The sequence below is a fragment of the Aethina tumida genome, chromosome 2 (assembly GCF_024364675.1).
Source record: "Aethina tumida isolate Nest 87 chromosome 2, icAetTumi1.1, whole genome shotgun sequence".
Taxonomy (NCBI): domain Eukaryota; kingdom Metazoa; phylum Arthropoda; class Insecta; order Coleoptera; family Nitidulidae; genus Aethina; species Aethina tumida.
Window position 1 is genome coordinate 34,007,826 of NC_065436.1, and position 14,376 is coordinate 34,022,201.

Below are 14,376 nucleotides of genomic sequence, written 5' to 3' on the forward strand. Positions count from 1 at the left end.
CCGCGATAGGGATCAGAAAAATTCCTTTGACATTCCTCGAATTTTATGCACGTACATCGATATCGCATTTTATTTGTGCGACCGCACCAATCAGAACAATTTAACAGTCATAATGGACTAAGTAATTATAGGTAAACCAATCCGTTGCTGATAGTCTATCTACTGTAATCATGCTTGCTTAACTTAAATCAATATTGATAAGTGTCATAAAAATTGTATAGTGTTAATTTCTTCGTATTTTTTAAATCTTGAATGCTTTGACATTGAATACACTTCTGAATCGTAATAAATGATTTATAGGAATTTATTGTATCTATAAAGTTTTGTGTGGATTGCGAAATTCCAAACACGTCCATGTTATTTTATTAGCAGCCTCAAAACGGCATGTAAATAATCAGGTGTATTCACCTCTCAGATTTCATAATTGTTTGTTGACTGTAGCACATTGTCAGCAACTTTTTGCAATCGAGACGTTTATATTAGTAAACAATTAAGACTAATTGTTGTACTGGTGCCATGTTTGTGTTATCATTTATGCACATGACTCGACTGAATAATAGTTATTATTAAAGTATGACGATATCAAATAAAACGCATTACTTATGTAAGATTCTAGAAAAATATTTTTTTTTCAATTTTTCAGAATGGATTTTTATCTGCTTTACCATATCTTGCTATGTGGCTATTTTCAATATTCATTAGCCACGTTGCTGATTGGATGTTAACCAAACCGTACTTTACCCACACCATCGTAAGAAAAATCATTAACGGAATTGGTAAGCTCTGGCAACTCACCGCGACTTACATAAAACTTGAATTTGTAATTTTATATCTAGGTCAGTATGGACCGGCCATTGCTTTGGTGGCCGCCTCCTTCACAGGCTGTGACAGATGGTTGACCGTCGCCCTGGTGACGATCGGAGTTGGTCTCAACGGTGGTATTTACTCAGGCTTCAAAGTCAACCATTTGGATATTTCTCCTCAATATGCTGGCATTCTGATGTCAATCACTAATTGTCTGGCCAATTTGGCTGGACTTTTGGCCCCCATCTATGCTGGATACATAGTTAAAGGCGGCGTAAGTGGTTCATCTTAAACTTCATGAAAACGATTATTAATTCTGAATTAATTGCAGGCCACAATTGCGAAGTGGAGGGTGGTATTTATAACGGCGGCGGGTGTGTACGCCGCTTGTTGTACGTTCTACGTTTTCTTCTCATCGGGACAAAGGCAGTCGTTCGACAAACCGGCAGAAGAGGAGAAGGCTAGAGAAACCGAAGAACCCACTATCGTAACCACGCAAACATGATTGAGCTTGTTTGTTAGTGTTTGGTGATAATTATATTAGAGTGCGGTGAAGACAGTCGTTTACCTGTCTGAAATTAATATACATGTAAATAGAATTCTAGTACTAAGTATCTTTTACAGTAAATAAATGATAGAAGTATGTACATATTTTTATAAAAGTATGTTTTTTTCTTAAATTATTATGATCAATACAAATTTTTACAAAATGTTTGTCTTTTATTTAATACACCTATGTTCAATAACCACGTTGCCGAGTCTTGGCAACTTGTTATATTACAAAAAACTTGAATTTGTAATTTAATCTACAGATCAGTATGGGCTGACCGTTACCTTGGTGGCCGCCTTCTCCACAGTCTGTGCCAGATGGTTGAAGACAATCGGTATCGACGGCGGTTTTTACTCAGGTTTCAAAGTCAATCATCTAGATACTTCACATCAATATGCTGGAATTTAGATGTCCATCACTAATTGCCTGGCCAACTTGGCCGGATTATTCACTCCTACCTCTGCTGGATAAATAGTTAAAGACGACAAAAGTGTTTCCTTTTCAATTTTGTCCTTATTCGATAATTAATTTTGAATTAATCGCAGGTTACCATTGCCAAGTGAAGGTTGTACGTTCTATATGTTCTTGTTATCGGGATAAATTGACAGAAGAGGAGAGAACTACAGAAACCGAAAAACCACTGACGTAACGATATAGTGACTAACAAACAAGTTTGGTGATAATTATATTATGAGTACGTTAAAGATTATCTGTCCGGAGTTAATGTAAGGAGCACTCTAGTATTAAGTATCAATTAAATTAAATAAATGATAGAGGTGCCTACATATTTTTATAAAATTAATTAATATTGTTGTTAATTATTGTAAATACAAATTTTTGTTCTTTATTTTATATACCCAATTAGGTACTATCTTGAATAAAAATGACTTTAATTATAGTGTACAGTTTATTGTACAATACATGTATATTCAATATGATTACAACAATAAGAATAATACAATTCAGATGCTAACAATAAAACATATTATATCAAAAAGATCACTTAGACCATGTAATGTTTAATTGAGACTAGATAGCAATTATGAAAAATGACTAGAATGTTGCATGCACTTAAAATTATAAATCCACTCCAGTATTTTCTATTCGATTTGTCAGAGTTTTCTTTGATATCAGTTTGTTGGTAAATTTTTAAATCGTCCTGTAAAAAATAATCTATAGTATCTACTTCGTTTATTCAAATAATTAATACTGAAGTGCAATTTACGGAATATATTCGTTAACAACTGATGTATTTTATTTAATAACAGCGGATTGTAATATCGTGAACTTATTCGATTAAAATATAAACGTATTTATAGTAACAATCTTAAACTATGACGATAACAAATTAAAGGTTTAAAGGATTTACAATAATACTCATAAATAAGCACAGATAAGCAAATGTGTCCCTAAAATGAAAATTTTCTTCATACTTTTACAGACGTAGAACCAATTGAGCCCTTATAATTCTATACCTGTGTCAAATATCAAAGATTTTCGAATAATCAAAGGGACATATAAAAATAATACTAGTAAATAATCACTGAGATAAAAAGTGTGATATTTTAAATAGATCCCTAAACAATACAAATTAAAATATAGTTTATCTTTGTTTTAAATAGAAAAGTTATTATTAGAAGTATGAATCGAAACACCTATATTACATTATTAATACATTATTATTTTTATATAACTACAGCTATATAAAATATGCATCAAGATGAGTGAGTACTAGAGTACACGAGTATTTGGAGGAACGTCATCATTAAAGTCGCTCAATCTCAAAATAGTATTTCTCTCACGAAATACTTGATTGTACAAGCCTTAAACTTACAGTTGCAAAACTTTATGGACACAGTCGCGTAACTAATAGTTATTTACATTGAAATCATAACTGGTTACCAGATTTGCTTTTTTATGTCGATTTATACGTGTCCAAAAAATCTCGCGGCATCTTTATATTAATTTAGATTTGTATATTCACATTTCATAAATGTGAATATGCAAAATAATTTGTTGGCACTTTGTAATTAAATTACTAGCTATAACAGGTATCAAAATACTATGTTTACATCTATGTGGACTTTAAGATTGATGCGACATTAATACAGTGTCATTTGGTTGATTGACATCAAATTTTATCACTCACTTGGGGAAAATGTTCACGCTCATTACATTACTTTAATACGCAGTAAAACAAACTGTTCCATTTTGTTATTAATTTACCTGTAGTTTTTCCTGTGTATGTGAGTATGACGATTGTACTTGTTGGAGTAATGTGAAATGAGCGTTCAAATTACTTTTAAATATTTTAAATGCATATAAAGTTAACACATATTAATCACGTCAATTGAATGACTTTGGAAGAACTGTAAGAAAGATACGTGAACAACTACCTTATGATTACAATTAAAATTGTAGTGCAACAGTCGTCAAAGGTAGAGGCAATATCAAATATCTAAACTTTTTTGTATTGCTTCTCATTGCATATTCAAATGTTGCACATCAAAAAGATTTACAGCAATTGTTAGGTTCATCTGAAATTACAAAGTTGATCGAACTGGATTTAACATTTTGATTTGTCAAAGTCTTAAGTTATATGGAAGGAATATTTTGGACCTAAGAGTTGTAAACTGTTGAACATTGAAATACGCAATGAGATCAATTCTATACAATTAAATTAACATGCAATTCAGCCGATGCATAAAAATTCTAAAATCTATGGAATGTTATTGCTACTACTAATCATTAACAATTAAAATAACACACTTGCAGTTATGGAATGTTTGCGTAGCAATTCTAAATGAACACTCTTTATAGAGTGTATCCTATTCTAAATTAATCAACATCAATAAATCTTCATTGTTCATTTACTTTAACAGCTTGTAGGAGTTCGTATAGATGTTTTCAGGGGGCTAGTACTACAGGCTATTTCTATGGTTGGTAAAACAAGCACAAAGAACACAGAGAAAGTAAATAGAACTTTTAGAAAAAGGAAAAAGTATTTCGTATCTCAAAAACTGGACCATTAATTATAGTCTGGCCAAAACGTTCCGTGTAACAAATAACACACACCTTACATACGAGTATTCGTTAAGATATGTTTGATATTATTTTTAATAATATTAATACGTAATTATTATTAAACAGATAATTTTACAGTTAAACTGTGATATGCAGTTTGGGTCAACTGGAAAGGCTTTAACTGTAAAACTCTCTTAGTCGAGCGAACATTTTTATACACACTTTTTTTTTAAATTGTGCTTATATTAAAGGACTGAATTACACATTAATTTTAAAAATTTTCGAATACTTAAGTACCAGTTTACACATGTTGCACGAATTCCGGATTGAGAAACGAGAATCCCATGAATTCCGTCTGATCCAGGTTCATCATGAATAGCTTATCCGTCGGCGTCAAATCCGTCTTCTCCGACGTAAATTGTTTGTCGAAGTTACTGACGTCCTTGCGATGTTTCTGAAACATTAACAAGTCAGGTTTTGTTCCAATGTGACATTGTAGACATACAATTTTCGGTTTGAACGGAGGTTGCACCTCTCTGTTTTCGATTTTATCCCAATCTATCCGTCGGAAGAAGGCGTGCCCTCTTACATCAACTTCGCCGTGGGAGCTGCAGCCCAATCTTTTGTTCGGGTTCTTCGTCAACAACTGTAACAACCGTGTTAATCCAACTGGTGGTTTATAGATCAAAGACTTACTCCTTTGCAGACGTCTTTTGCCTCCTTGGACAATCCCTTGGGATAACTGACGTTGTGGTCTGTGATTGCTGCGAAAAGCTCCTCCTCGTCTTCGCCGTCGAAAGGTGGTTGACCAATTAACATTTCGTAGAGTAAAACACCATAAGCCCACCAATCCACTGATTTGCCATATGGTTGGTATAAAATAATCTGGAATTTACTCATTACTACAGTTAATTGACATAGAATATATGTTTACCTCTGGAGCAATGTAGTCTGGAGTACCACAGAATGTTTTAGTAGTTTTGTCGCCAGTTATTCCTTCTTTGCACATGCCAAAATCGGCGATCTTTATATGACCGTCCTGGTCAAGAAGTACGTTGTCAAGTTTTAAGTCTCTGTACACGATTCCCCTGCTATGTAAGAAGAACAATCCGATTGCTATTTCCGCCGAATAAAATCTGTAAATGAGTAATATTAATTTTACATTGAAGTTTTAAGTTTTATAATTTATTAACTTACACTGCGACGGGTTCCTTGAATTTACCACACTGTTGTATTTGGAACATCAAATCTCCACCATTCACGTATTCCATTACAAAATACAAACGATCCTGTGAATAAAAAAGAGGATCATTTGATTGTGTTTTACATTTTTTTAGACATAGTACCATAGTTTGGAAACAGGAATGTAATTGCACCAAAAATGGTGGTTTACTGGATAAAGCTAAAACTCGTTTTTCTACCATAGTGCACTCTACATCGTCGTCCTGGATTATTATATCCTTCTTCAGGATTTTTATGGCGTACAACTCATCCGTTCCTTTTCTTTCAGCTAACATCACCTACAATCGAATAGGTGAATTAATTGTTTTGTTTTTTTGTGATGTAATTTAATAAACTGAGTAAATTAAACTGTTTCCGCTTTGAAGCAAGATACACAGGGACATGTTTTATAAAACATACAAATGAATTAAAAAACTAATATACGTTTCTGAGAAAAAATTAAACTACATAAAAATAACATCAAAGGATTTCATTTTATGTCTGTCAGTTTGTGATTCGTTTCAATTCGAATGAATGTTTAAAATAAAATCTATTAAAAAACACATAATAGTATTTCATTCTGCACTTAAACCATGAATGGAATAAAATGACGTGCAAAAGTCAAAGTATATATTTATACGAAGTGATTTTGGATCGATTAACTAAAGAATATCTTCCAGACACGCAACGTTGTAAATTGTTTCGTGCCGAATAAATTAACATTCAACGAAAGTCTTACCTTTCCGAAAGAACCTTTACCCAGAACCATCAAGAAATTAAAATCACTAGCCCTAATAATATCCTTCTTCCCCATATTATGCGGAACATCTTTATTGGCTGCCGTAACACTCGGCTTCGGAATCGACGGTTTCTGTAAGGATTGAAATAGTCAGCCAAAAAAAAACATGGTATCAAATCCAGCAGGATTTACCCTGACTTGAGACCGAATGGCAACCAAATCGACCCCTTCCTCCGGCACCGGTACGTTGTAAAATTCACCCTCTTCCTGCGTGAGCAACTTGAACCAACCGTCGGCTTGAGCCTTCAGGATTTCCGAAATGCCGAACGACAGGGAGCCCATGAAATCGTTCCTGGATGTTCTGTCCCAATCCCACACCTCGATCAGCAATCGACGATCTTTGTCCTCTGGCTTCAGGTCGCTGTCATCATAATTTTTTTTTAGAAAAATAGGGCAACGTAGCTTCAAAACAAGTTTTATATTGAATGATATACTGAACGTGAAATCCGTTATTTCCAATTTGGCGGAGGAGGCGGCAGCTTATTAAAAAAGTTATGGGTTAAACGAAACAATTCGCCGCGATTTACAAAACTGGCTCCAAAGTAAATTCGGAACAGCTGCGCTAACTCCTCGACCAAAAAGTTTAATGTCGTTTTATATGAACTTTTGCGAAAGTTTATAATGTAACGTACAAAACTATTGTTTCGTTCCATACGGGATTCAGACAGGCCTTGATGGTTTTTGTTTTTCTTTTCACGTTGTCCGAATCTGGAATTAACTTGAGCTTTACGTAAGGGTCGCTTAAACCGTTCGGGTCCATGGGAATTAAATTCCGACCTTGTCTAACTACAACAATTAAACTTGATTTTAGTTCGTTATTAAGGCTATTACACGAATTGTGCATTTGCAAGAAAAACAACTGTCCGACACAGTCACCTGCTAATTCCACTATTCAATTACGTTTCCAACGGCTAATTGCCCTCAAAAACTCAATTCTAATGACCAGTTTCTATTCAATTACAAGTTGGAAAGTAGCCAATAGATCAACTGCAAGCTGTTGCTGTGTTGAATTATTCATCATTGTTTTTCTGTGCAATTACTGTAACGAGACAAACCTTCAATGGTGAGTTTATTGCCTGTACAATTAATCTTCAACTGGATTCTTCCCCTACGTTCAGTGTGATCACAACCGCATAAATTAGGAACGCTTTCTTCACATCGTTTGTGAACATTCATGTCACATGCTGAAACACATCAGCTTTATAATTAACTGTCCAACTTAACTAGTGTCAGGTCGTTTGTCGCATTCTTTAAGATGAAAATGGGAAGATACGGACAGATTTTCCAAGTAGTAGATCTTAAAGAATTTAAGTTTAAAAAAAAATCGAGTTTTAGTCATTTGCAAGTGAGGGTAAAAATTAGAGACTTGAGTATATGAAAGCTTTTGTGCGTCGATTAGTGAAAGCTTTAAGCAATTTCTGTCGTGTTAACTATAATTAATTTAATATTTAAGGTGGCATGGATATATGTGAATTAAGAGAAGCAATGTACAAGCCAAAATGTGTATAAAAATATTGAGCACAACCAGCTTTCATAAGTCAATGTTCTCCATGCCCTTTAGACTCTTACTAGGAAAAGCTCAAGCTTCTAAATAAATGGAGAGTTCTTAATAATACACAAGCTTCTACAAGATCATTACAAAATTTAAGAAGAGGTTCTCATCTCTTTTGTGGCTAATCAAAAACTCATTTTCGTTTTTAAGGATTATTTTTATGGTGTATTTATTACTGTGATTTCGGTGCTTGTTTCAGAAAGCTGTTCTACAATTCAATAAATTCCTGGATTCATTTTCTCAAACAAACACATCATCAAAATATTTATAATATTGAGAGACTCACCTGTAAAAACATTAAAATTGCAGAAGAGTGGACTTAAAAACTCGACAAAAATTAAAAAAAAAAATTTTCAAAATATTCGACTAATCAGAGAAAGAATGAACGTATGTTTGTCGTTTCCGAAAATTTTGATACCTGTTCAAGATTTTCCATGGGCACTTTGGTTGGGCATTGGCATTTTCGAAAGCGGCGCAGCTCGATTGGTTGACATGTTCTTTACTTGTCCCATCGTAACATAACTGGACCTGCGATTCAGGGTTGTACAAAAACTGTCTAATCGCACAAAACCACACTAACAGCTAAACGATATCAATTTTTTTTTTAATCCAGCAGTTACACATTTTAATAACACATATATCCACCCTTCTTCGTCTTAAAAGCATCTAAAATTTTCGTCCTCTCAATAGTATTTTATGAGTTGTGTGCCCAATTTTCATCATCGTCATCATCAACTAGTATTAACTGAAGTTTCAGGAGTACTGGAACAAAAATGTGGCGTCTTAATGTCTTAAGTTATTGGATGCAAATTTCCTGTAACGGTAACCGAAAACTCGCCACATTACAAGGAGATTATGTCGCGGAAGTTAAGACGGATGCGGCGTATTGTTTACCGAACACCCCGAAAACTTTCCAGACAATTTATCCCTTATTTGCTCGAAGTTCAACAGTTCAGTACTTTAGTAAACAATTCGGCGACACATATTGTGTCGAAAAGTTTGACCTGCTTCATTTTTTACCCTCGATCGACTAAAACGCAATCACTTGTTGTGATTTTACAATTTGACCTTTAACATTTCCAATCAACACTTTATTATTAACCAATACGATTTTAAATTGAGCTTTAATTGAAATGATCGTTTTTCATTTAACGTTTAGCGTCACAATACCTCGTCATATTTTTAGACGAAGTGAAAAATGGCACACACTCCTTCGTTTAACTTTAAATTAATTCGTATTTTTAAGGATACTAAAATATAATTATCACAAGCCAAAAACTAAAAACGAAGCGTGATAAATCGAGGGGGATGCATGCATGCCGAATGTCCAAGAGTACACGTGCAATTTCGAAAGCGAAAGGGGGTGATGAAGCGTGTTTACCTGTACACTTCATTCCCTGGTGTATGACCCCGTAAAGTAGTGAGCCGCAATGGTCACAAAATGTAGGAGATGAGTATGTGTGCACCTTAAAATTATGTCTTGTTCTCGTGTCCTAGAAAACAAAATCATTTCAGCTAGACAAAAAGCGGTTAACAAGACACACAAACACACGATGTTAGTTTGTGTCGACAAATTTATGATAAGATTGTATGCGAAAGGATGGAAAAAAAGTTGAGTTTGTATTTTGCATAATCTGTTTCCGAGTGTGTTTAAACTTGTTTTGCGACGAAGTTTGCTGATTAAACACCGCTTGGACTTGGGGGAAAACGACGGGAGTGTGTATTTAGGTCCTATTGTGTGTGTGTCTGTGTGTGTGTGGGGAAAACTTCGTCCGAAACTTTTCGTAAAATTGTTGTTTCTCGGAATTAAGACCTCATCTTACTTCCCCATTGTCGCAGTTCCAGAAGGCGGGCGGAGAAATTCCGGCGCATTCCCGAGTTTGTCGCAAACTATGCACATTTTAGATCGTCTTGATAAACAGTATCTTTAATTGGTTATCGGTTAACCTTGACTTTTGGTGTACCGTGTTGTGTTGTGATGAAATAATAAAAGACACAGAAAGTTTCTGATTAAATTCGAGGGGTGAATTTCGAGTTGGACCGTAAAAAGTTCCGTTTTGTTCTTTCAGTGTGCAATTATCTACTTACATCTGAGTCAGCTCCTTTGTCGACGCCGGGACACGTGAACGTAACATACTCGTGACACCTTTTATGCACCACGAAACTGCAAACTGAAACAAAAGAAACGATTTTATGTTAAAACCCACTTTCACATATCACAAGTGTTTCCGCGACCGTATTTTTGTTCAGATTTATCTGGAAACTTGCAAAAAAAAAAAATTGCTTCGCTCATTTATCACCTCACGCTCCTTTTGGTCGGTCGTCATTTTGGACTTGTTCCAATTTGGAAGCATTAATCATTGAACTCGTACAGTGACGACACAAATAACATTGAATAAGATTACTGGGACGTTTCTTGGAGAGTTGCGATTAAATTTAATCAAGACTATACAATACATTGTTAGTGTGCAGTTGAATCTGTATAATCTGAAGGCAAATTGTAATCAGATTCATATATCTGGATTCTGAGAATATGCATCATTGATGCGGTACCAAATTCACCTTGTGTTCATTCACTGATACAATTTGCCACGCGATTTGAACATAAATTTGATGCACAATTAAGCGATTCACTGTGAATTCATACCGCTTGATTTTAATAATTGCGATGCTTGTTATGTTAGAACTCCAAATTACATTAAATATCTAAATATACAATCTGAAGTAGATAATAAATAAAATAAATCAAATAAAGTTATATACAATTATTTAAAAATATATACAAAATCGGACAAAATTAGAGCGACAATATACACTTACGAGACTTATTTTTGTACCACTAAATAATAAAACAGACGATTGGAAAGCCTTTGAAACTATTGCATGACAGAGAGAGAGAGGGTGAATAAAATTCCCACCATGGAGCAAATTAACAGACTTACTGCCTCTGTATGGCATGATGTCACTCCAAAATTGGGTTATTATAAAGTATATTATTTAAGTGTCATGCTAACAATGACATAAAAAAATAAAACCAGAAAATTAACAATTCTTAATAACCCTTTATAAAAATTTAAAAATATTTAATATTTTGAGCAACATCTTTTACTTTCTATAACATCCTCACACTAACACGAGTTTGAATGGAAATTATTTCTTCGTCTATATTGTTCCAAACATTTTTGATTTGTTCAAACAAATTTGCTTTATTTGTGATGTAATTTGCTCTAATCTTCTTATCTACAATCTCCCACAAGTTCTCTATTGGACTGAGATCGGGAGATCGAGTTGGTCAATTTAAAACATTGATTTTTTGTTCGCCAAACCATCCCTTAACATTTGCAGTGTTTTTCTCATTCACAATAGGGTAGCAAGCCTAACATCTTCTAATATGTTACGATACGAAAAACAACCCGATTCACAAAAGAAAAGGCTAAATCTTTTATTTTGTGAATCGGGCCCATAGCGTAAGCGGAAAAACAATCCCAAATCATGACCCAACATGATTAATAGTACCTACAGTTCTTACGGAAACTGTCCACCATCATTTCGTCCAAAAATACTACTTTTTTCTAATTCTTGTTGTCCAGTTCCGATGTCAATGAGCAAAAAGAAGTCTTACTTCTCGATTCTTTTTTGAAAGAAACAGTTTTTTGCTTTACCTCTTCCTGTCAGTACTGCCAGCGCTGAAATGTTCTCGAACCAGTTGATTTATCTCCTAAATCTCTTCAAATTTGAATTGCGGACATCCTTGGATTATATCTAATAGACATTTTCATACGACGATCTAATGCTCTGAAAGTTTTCTATTTCGCCCACCACGTTTTCGACTCTCCACACTTCCATGAAACCTTTTAATTTTTTTGATACCACAACTTTTATAACCATTTGCGATCCTCCTGAACTATAGACCACTTTCATATTATTTTTTTAATTCGTCGACAAATGTTGACCACGAGGTACATAAACACAATATTCATCTATGCAAGATATAAATACGATTGAAAAATACTCGAGTCACATTAATTCTGTCACGTACATTTTTTTTGGTTTTTAGAAATAATTGAACAAAAACAGTTTCTCTTCTACTGAAGGTGAAAAATATGTGAGACATAAATGAACTAAAAGAAAAGTACCGAACATTAATTTTTTGTAATTTAGTTTTTAAACATTTTATTTAGTATTTAAATGTAAAAATTAATATAGTGATATAAAATTATTCTAAAACATATCTAAAAATATAAATAAATATGAAAATTCAAAATTAGTTTCGAAAAATTGAAAATATAATATTATAATTAAGAAAATATTAAATTAAATTAAATGGATTACTTGTATCACTAAAATATCATAACTAATACAAAAAATAAATATATAAAAAATGATCTAAAAACATAAAATATTCTCAATCATTTAAATAATCTAAAAACAGAAATAATCTAAGAAATTAATATAAAAAGACTTTTATTACTCAAAAATGAAAAAAAAAATTGATACAAAATTATTTTGAAACGTATATAAAAAATCTAAAACATCTAAGTAATCTAAAATATAGAAATAATCTAAAAAATTTAAAATAAATTAAAAAGGCAAATAATATAAATATGAAAATTAGAAAAATTTTAAATTACAATAAATTAATAAAAAATTTATAAACAACACAAAAATAAATAAAAAATTCATATAAAATGATATTATAAAGTTATTCAAATTCAAAACTAAAATTTACTATTCAATAACTAAAATTTACTAAAATATAGAAAAAATAAATGTAAATATAAATTTCAAAATTAATTTTAAAAAGGCATAAGAAATAATATTGAAATTAGGCAAAAATTAAATTAAATTAAATAGATTACTTGTATTATTAACACAAGACATAAACGAAAAAATTGATATAAAGTTATTCAAAAACAGATTTAAAATATTCCTACATATTATAATCTAGAAAATTGAAAAGAGTCATAAAATATTATTAAAAGTTTAATTAAATTTATTATTATTATTTAGTCAAAAAGTGTTTGTAACTTTTTATTTAATGAGTAAATCGAAATGAAATTTTGATCATATATAGCTAATACCCGTATGAAAACAACTGAATAATAAATTTTACAGAATTTAATCACAATATAGAAAGAAGGGCATAACAAAAATGAAAATATCCAATAATATTTAAATTTATGTAACATTATAAAATGTCAAAAAATTAAGGATATTCCAATATTTAATAGTGAATATGTCCTCCTCTACTTCTTTCGACGCAACGTTGACGCATTGATTGTATCAACTAAAGGATCAAGTCTTGGGGTACATTGTTCCATTCTCTCTGAAGAAGAATTCGATGGCCACTCCATAACGCCCAAATAATGCTCTTCAAAGAAATTTTGAACAATTCTGTAAGTGTGGAGTGTTACATTATCTTGTAAAGTAAAACATGGCCCACAGTAATTCATGAAAGATAAAACGATAGGTTGCAGAATGTCGTCAAAGTATCGCCTGGCCGTTAAGGAACTGTTCGCCAAGTCGTGAATGTCTATATGTCGGTTTGAAGTTATACCGCCCTTACCATTACAAATCCTCCTCTAAAAGCTCTTCTTTCAGTCATAGTTGTATCCAAATATCGTTTCCTCGGCGTCTATAGACTCTTTGTCATGCATAATTTGATCTTAAACAAAACCTGGATTCATCTGTAAAGAGAACCTGACTCCATTGGTTCATGTTTCAGTTAACGTGTTCATTAGCAAAGTTTTTTCTCATTCTCTTGTGTGCTTTAGTTTATTCAGAAACATTTACACGTCTTGAATGTAAATTGGCTTCATGAAGTCTGTTACGTACGGTTTGAGTAGATAAATGTGTCCTTGTGGCCATAAAATGAAGGTTTCCTAACTGGCGAACTGTTCTTGTTCTCTCTTGTGATGACATCTGAACCAAATGTCGATCTTCTCGAGGAGTAGCCAGTCTCTGACGACCAGTGTCTTATGACACCGATTCCACAATGTGAATAAGCGACTAACTTGTTTGGAGAAAGTTTGCCAAGTACCTCTGCGATCGACTTTCATGCAGACATACAAAGTCCCTAAAACTTCAACTCTATTGAGATGTCTTCTTTTTACACTAGGACTTCCAAGAGCATCGTTGTTCATAATACAGCATGGGGGAGACGGTCGAAAAACAATGTTATTCGCGAATTAAACGTCTATTCAGAAGAATTTTATGATAAATTTCTATTATTTTAGTTATACAGATATTAAAAAAATAAAGAAGTTGTTTGTAACACTAAAATGTACTGTATTGTGTATAAATAATGTGTAATGGTTATCTCAAAATATATGCGAACTGTTTATATTTTAAATATTGGTATCTATTCCATTGTGACTAGTTTATATAAAAAAATAATATGTTTGTATAATTTAGTAAGTAATACAA

At 32.8% G+C, this 14,376-nt stretch overlaps 2 protein-coding genes across 4 annotated transcripts in view; one reads left to right on the forward strand and one right to left on the reverse strand.

Annotated features, from left to right (window-relative positions):
- The window catches only part of LOC109600938 (putative inorganic phosphate cotransporter), a 31,769-nt gene extending 30,255 nt beyond the window's left edge, over positions 1-1,514 (forward strand). For both annotated transcript variants that reach the window (XM_049963913.1, XM_020017132.2), the window contains exons 7-9: positions 644-776; positions 837-1,078; positions 1,136-1,514. In XM_049963913.1, coding sequence (XP_049819870.1) covers positions 644-776; positions 837-1,078; positions 1,136-1,309 — 549 coding nt within the window. In that variant the 3' untranslated portion in view covers positions 1,310-1,514. The remainder of the gene's footprint in view (positions 1-643; positions 777-836; positions 1,079-1,135) is intronic.
- A 734-nt stretch (positions 1,515-2,248) lies between these two features.
- Positions 2,249-14,376, reverse strand: part of LOC109600937 (protein kinase C, brain isozyme) — a 45,815-nt gene continuing 33,687 nt past the window's right edge. Inside the window, exons 3-14 of one of the 2 annotated variants that reach the window (XM_020017131.2) lie at positions 10,039-10,121; positions 9,332-9,443; positions 7,454-7,582; positions 7,031-7,184; positions 6,531-6,759; positions 6,339-6,470; positions 5,725-5,898; positions 5,576-5,667; positions 5,313-5,514; positions 5,075-5,263; positions 4,884-5,024; positions 2,249-4,832 (exon numbers count right to left, since the gene is read on the reverse strand). In XM_020017131.2, the coding sequence (XP_019872690.1) occupies positions 4,680-4,832; positions 4,884-5,024; positions 5,075-5,263; positions 5,313-5,514; positions 5,576-5,667; positions 5,725-5,898; positions 6,339-6,470; positions 6,531-6,759; positions 7,031-7,184; positions 7,454-7,582; positions 9,332-9,443; positions 10,039-10,121 (1,790 nt within the window). In that variant the 3' untranslated portion in view covers positions 2,249-4,679. Of the gene's footprint in view, positions 4,833-4,883; positions 5,025-5,074; positions 5,264-5,312; positions 5,515-5,575; positions 5,668-5,724; positions 5,899-6,338; positions 6,471-6,530; positions 6,760-7,030; positions 7,185-7,453; positions 7,583-8,368; positions 8,482-9,331; positions 9,444-10,038; positions 10,122-14,376 lie in introns of those variants that run through there. The other variant, XM_049963028.1, reaches the window with a different exon arrangement.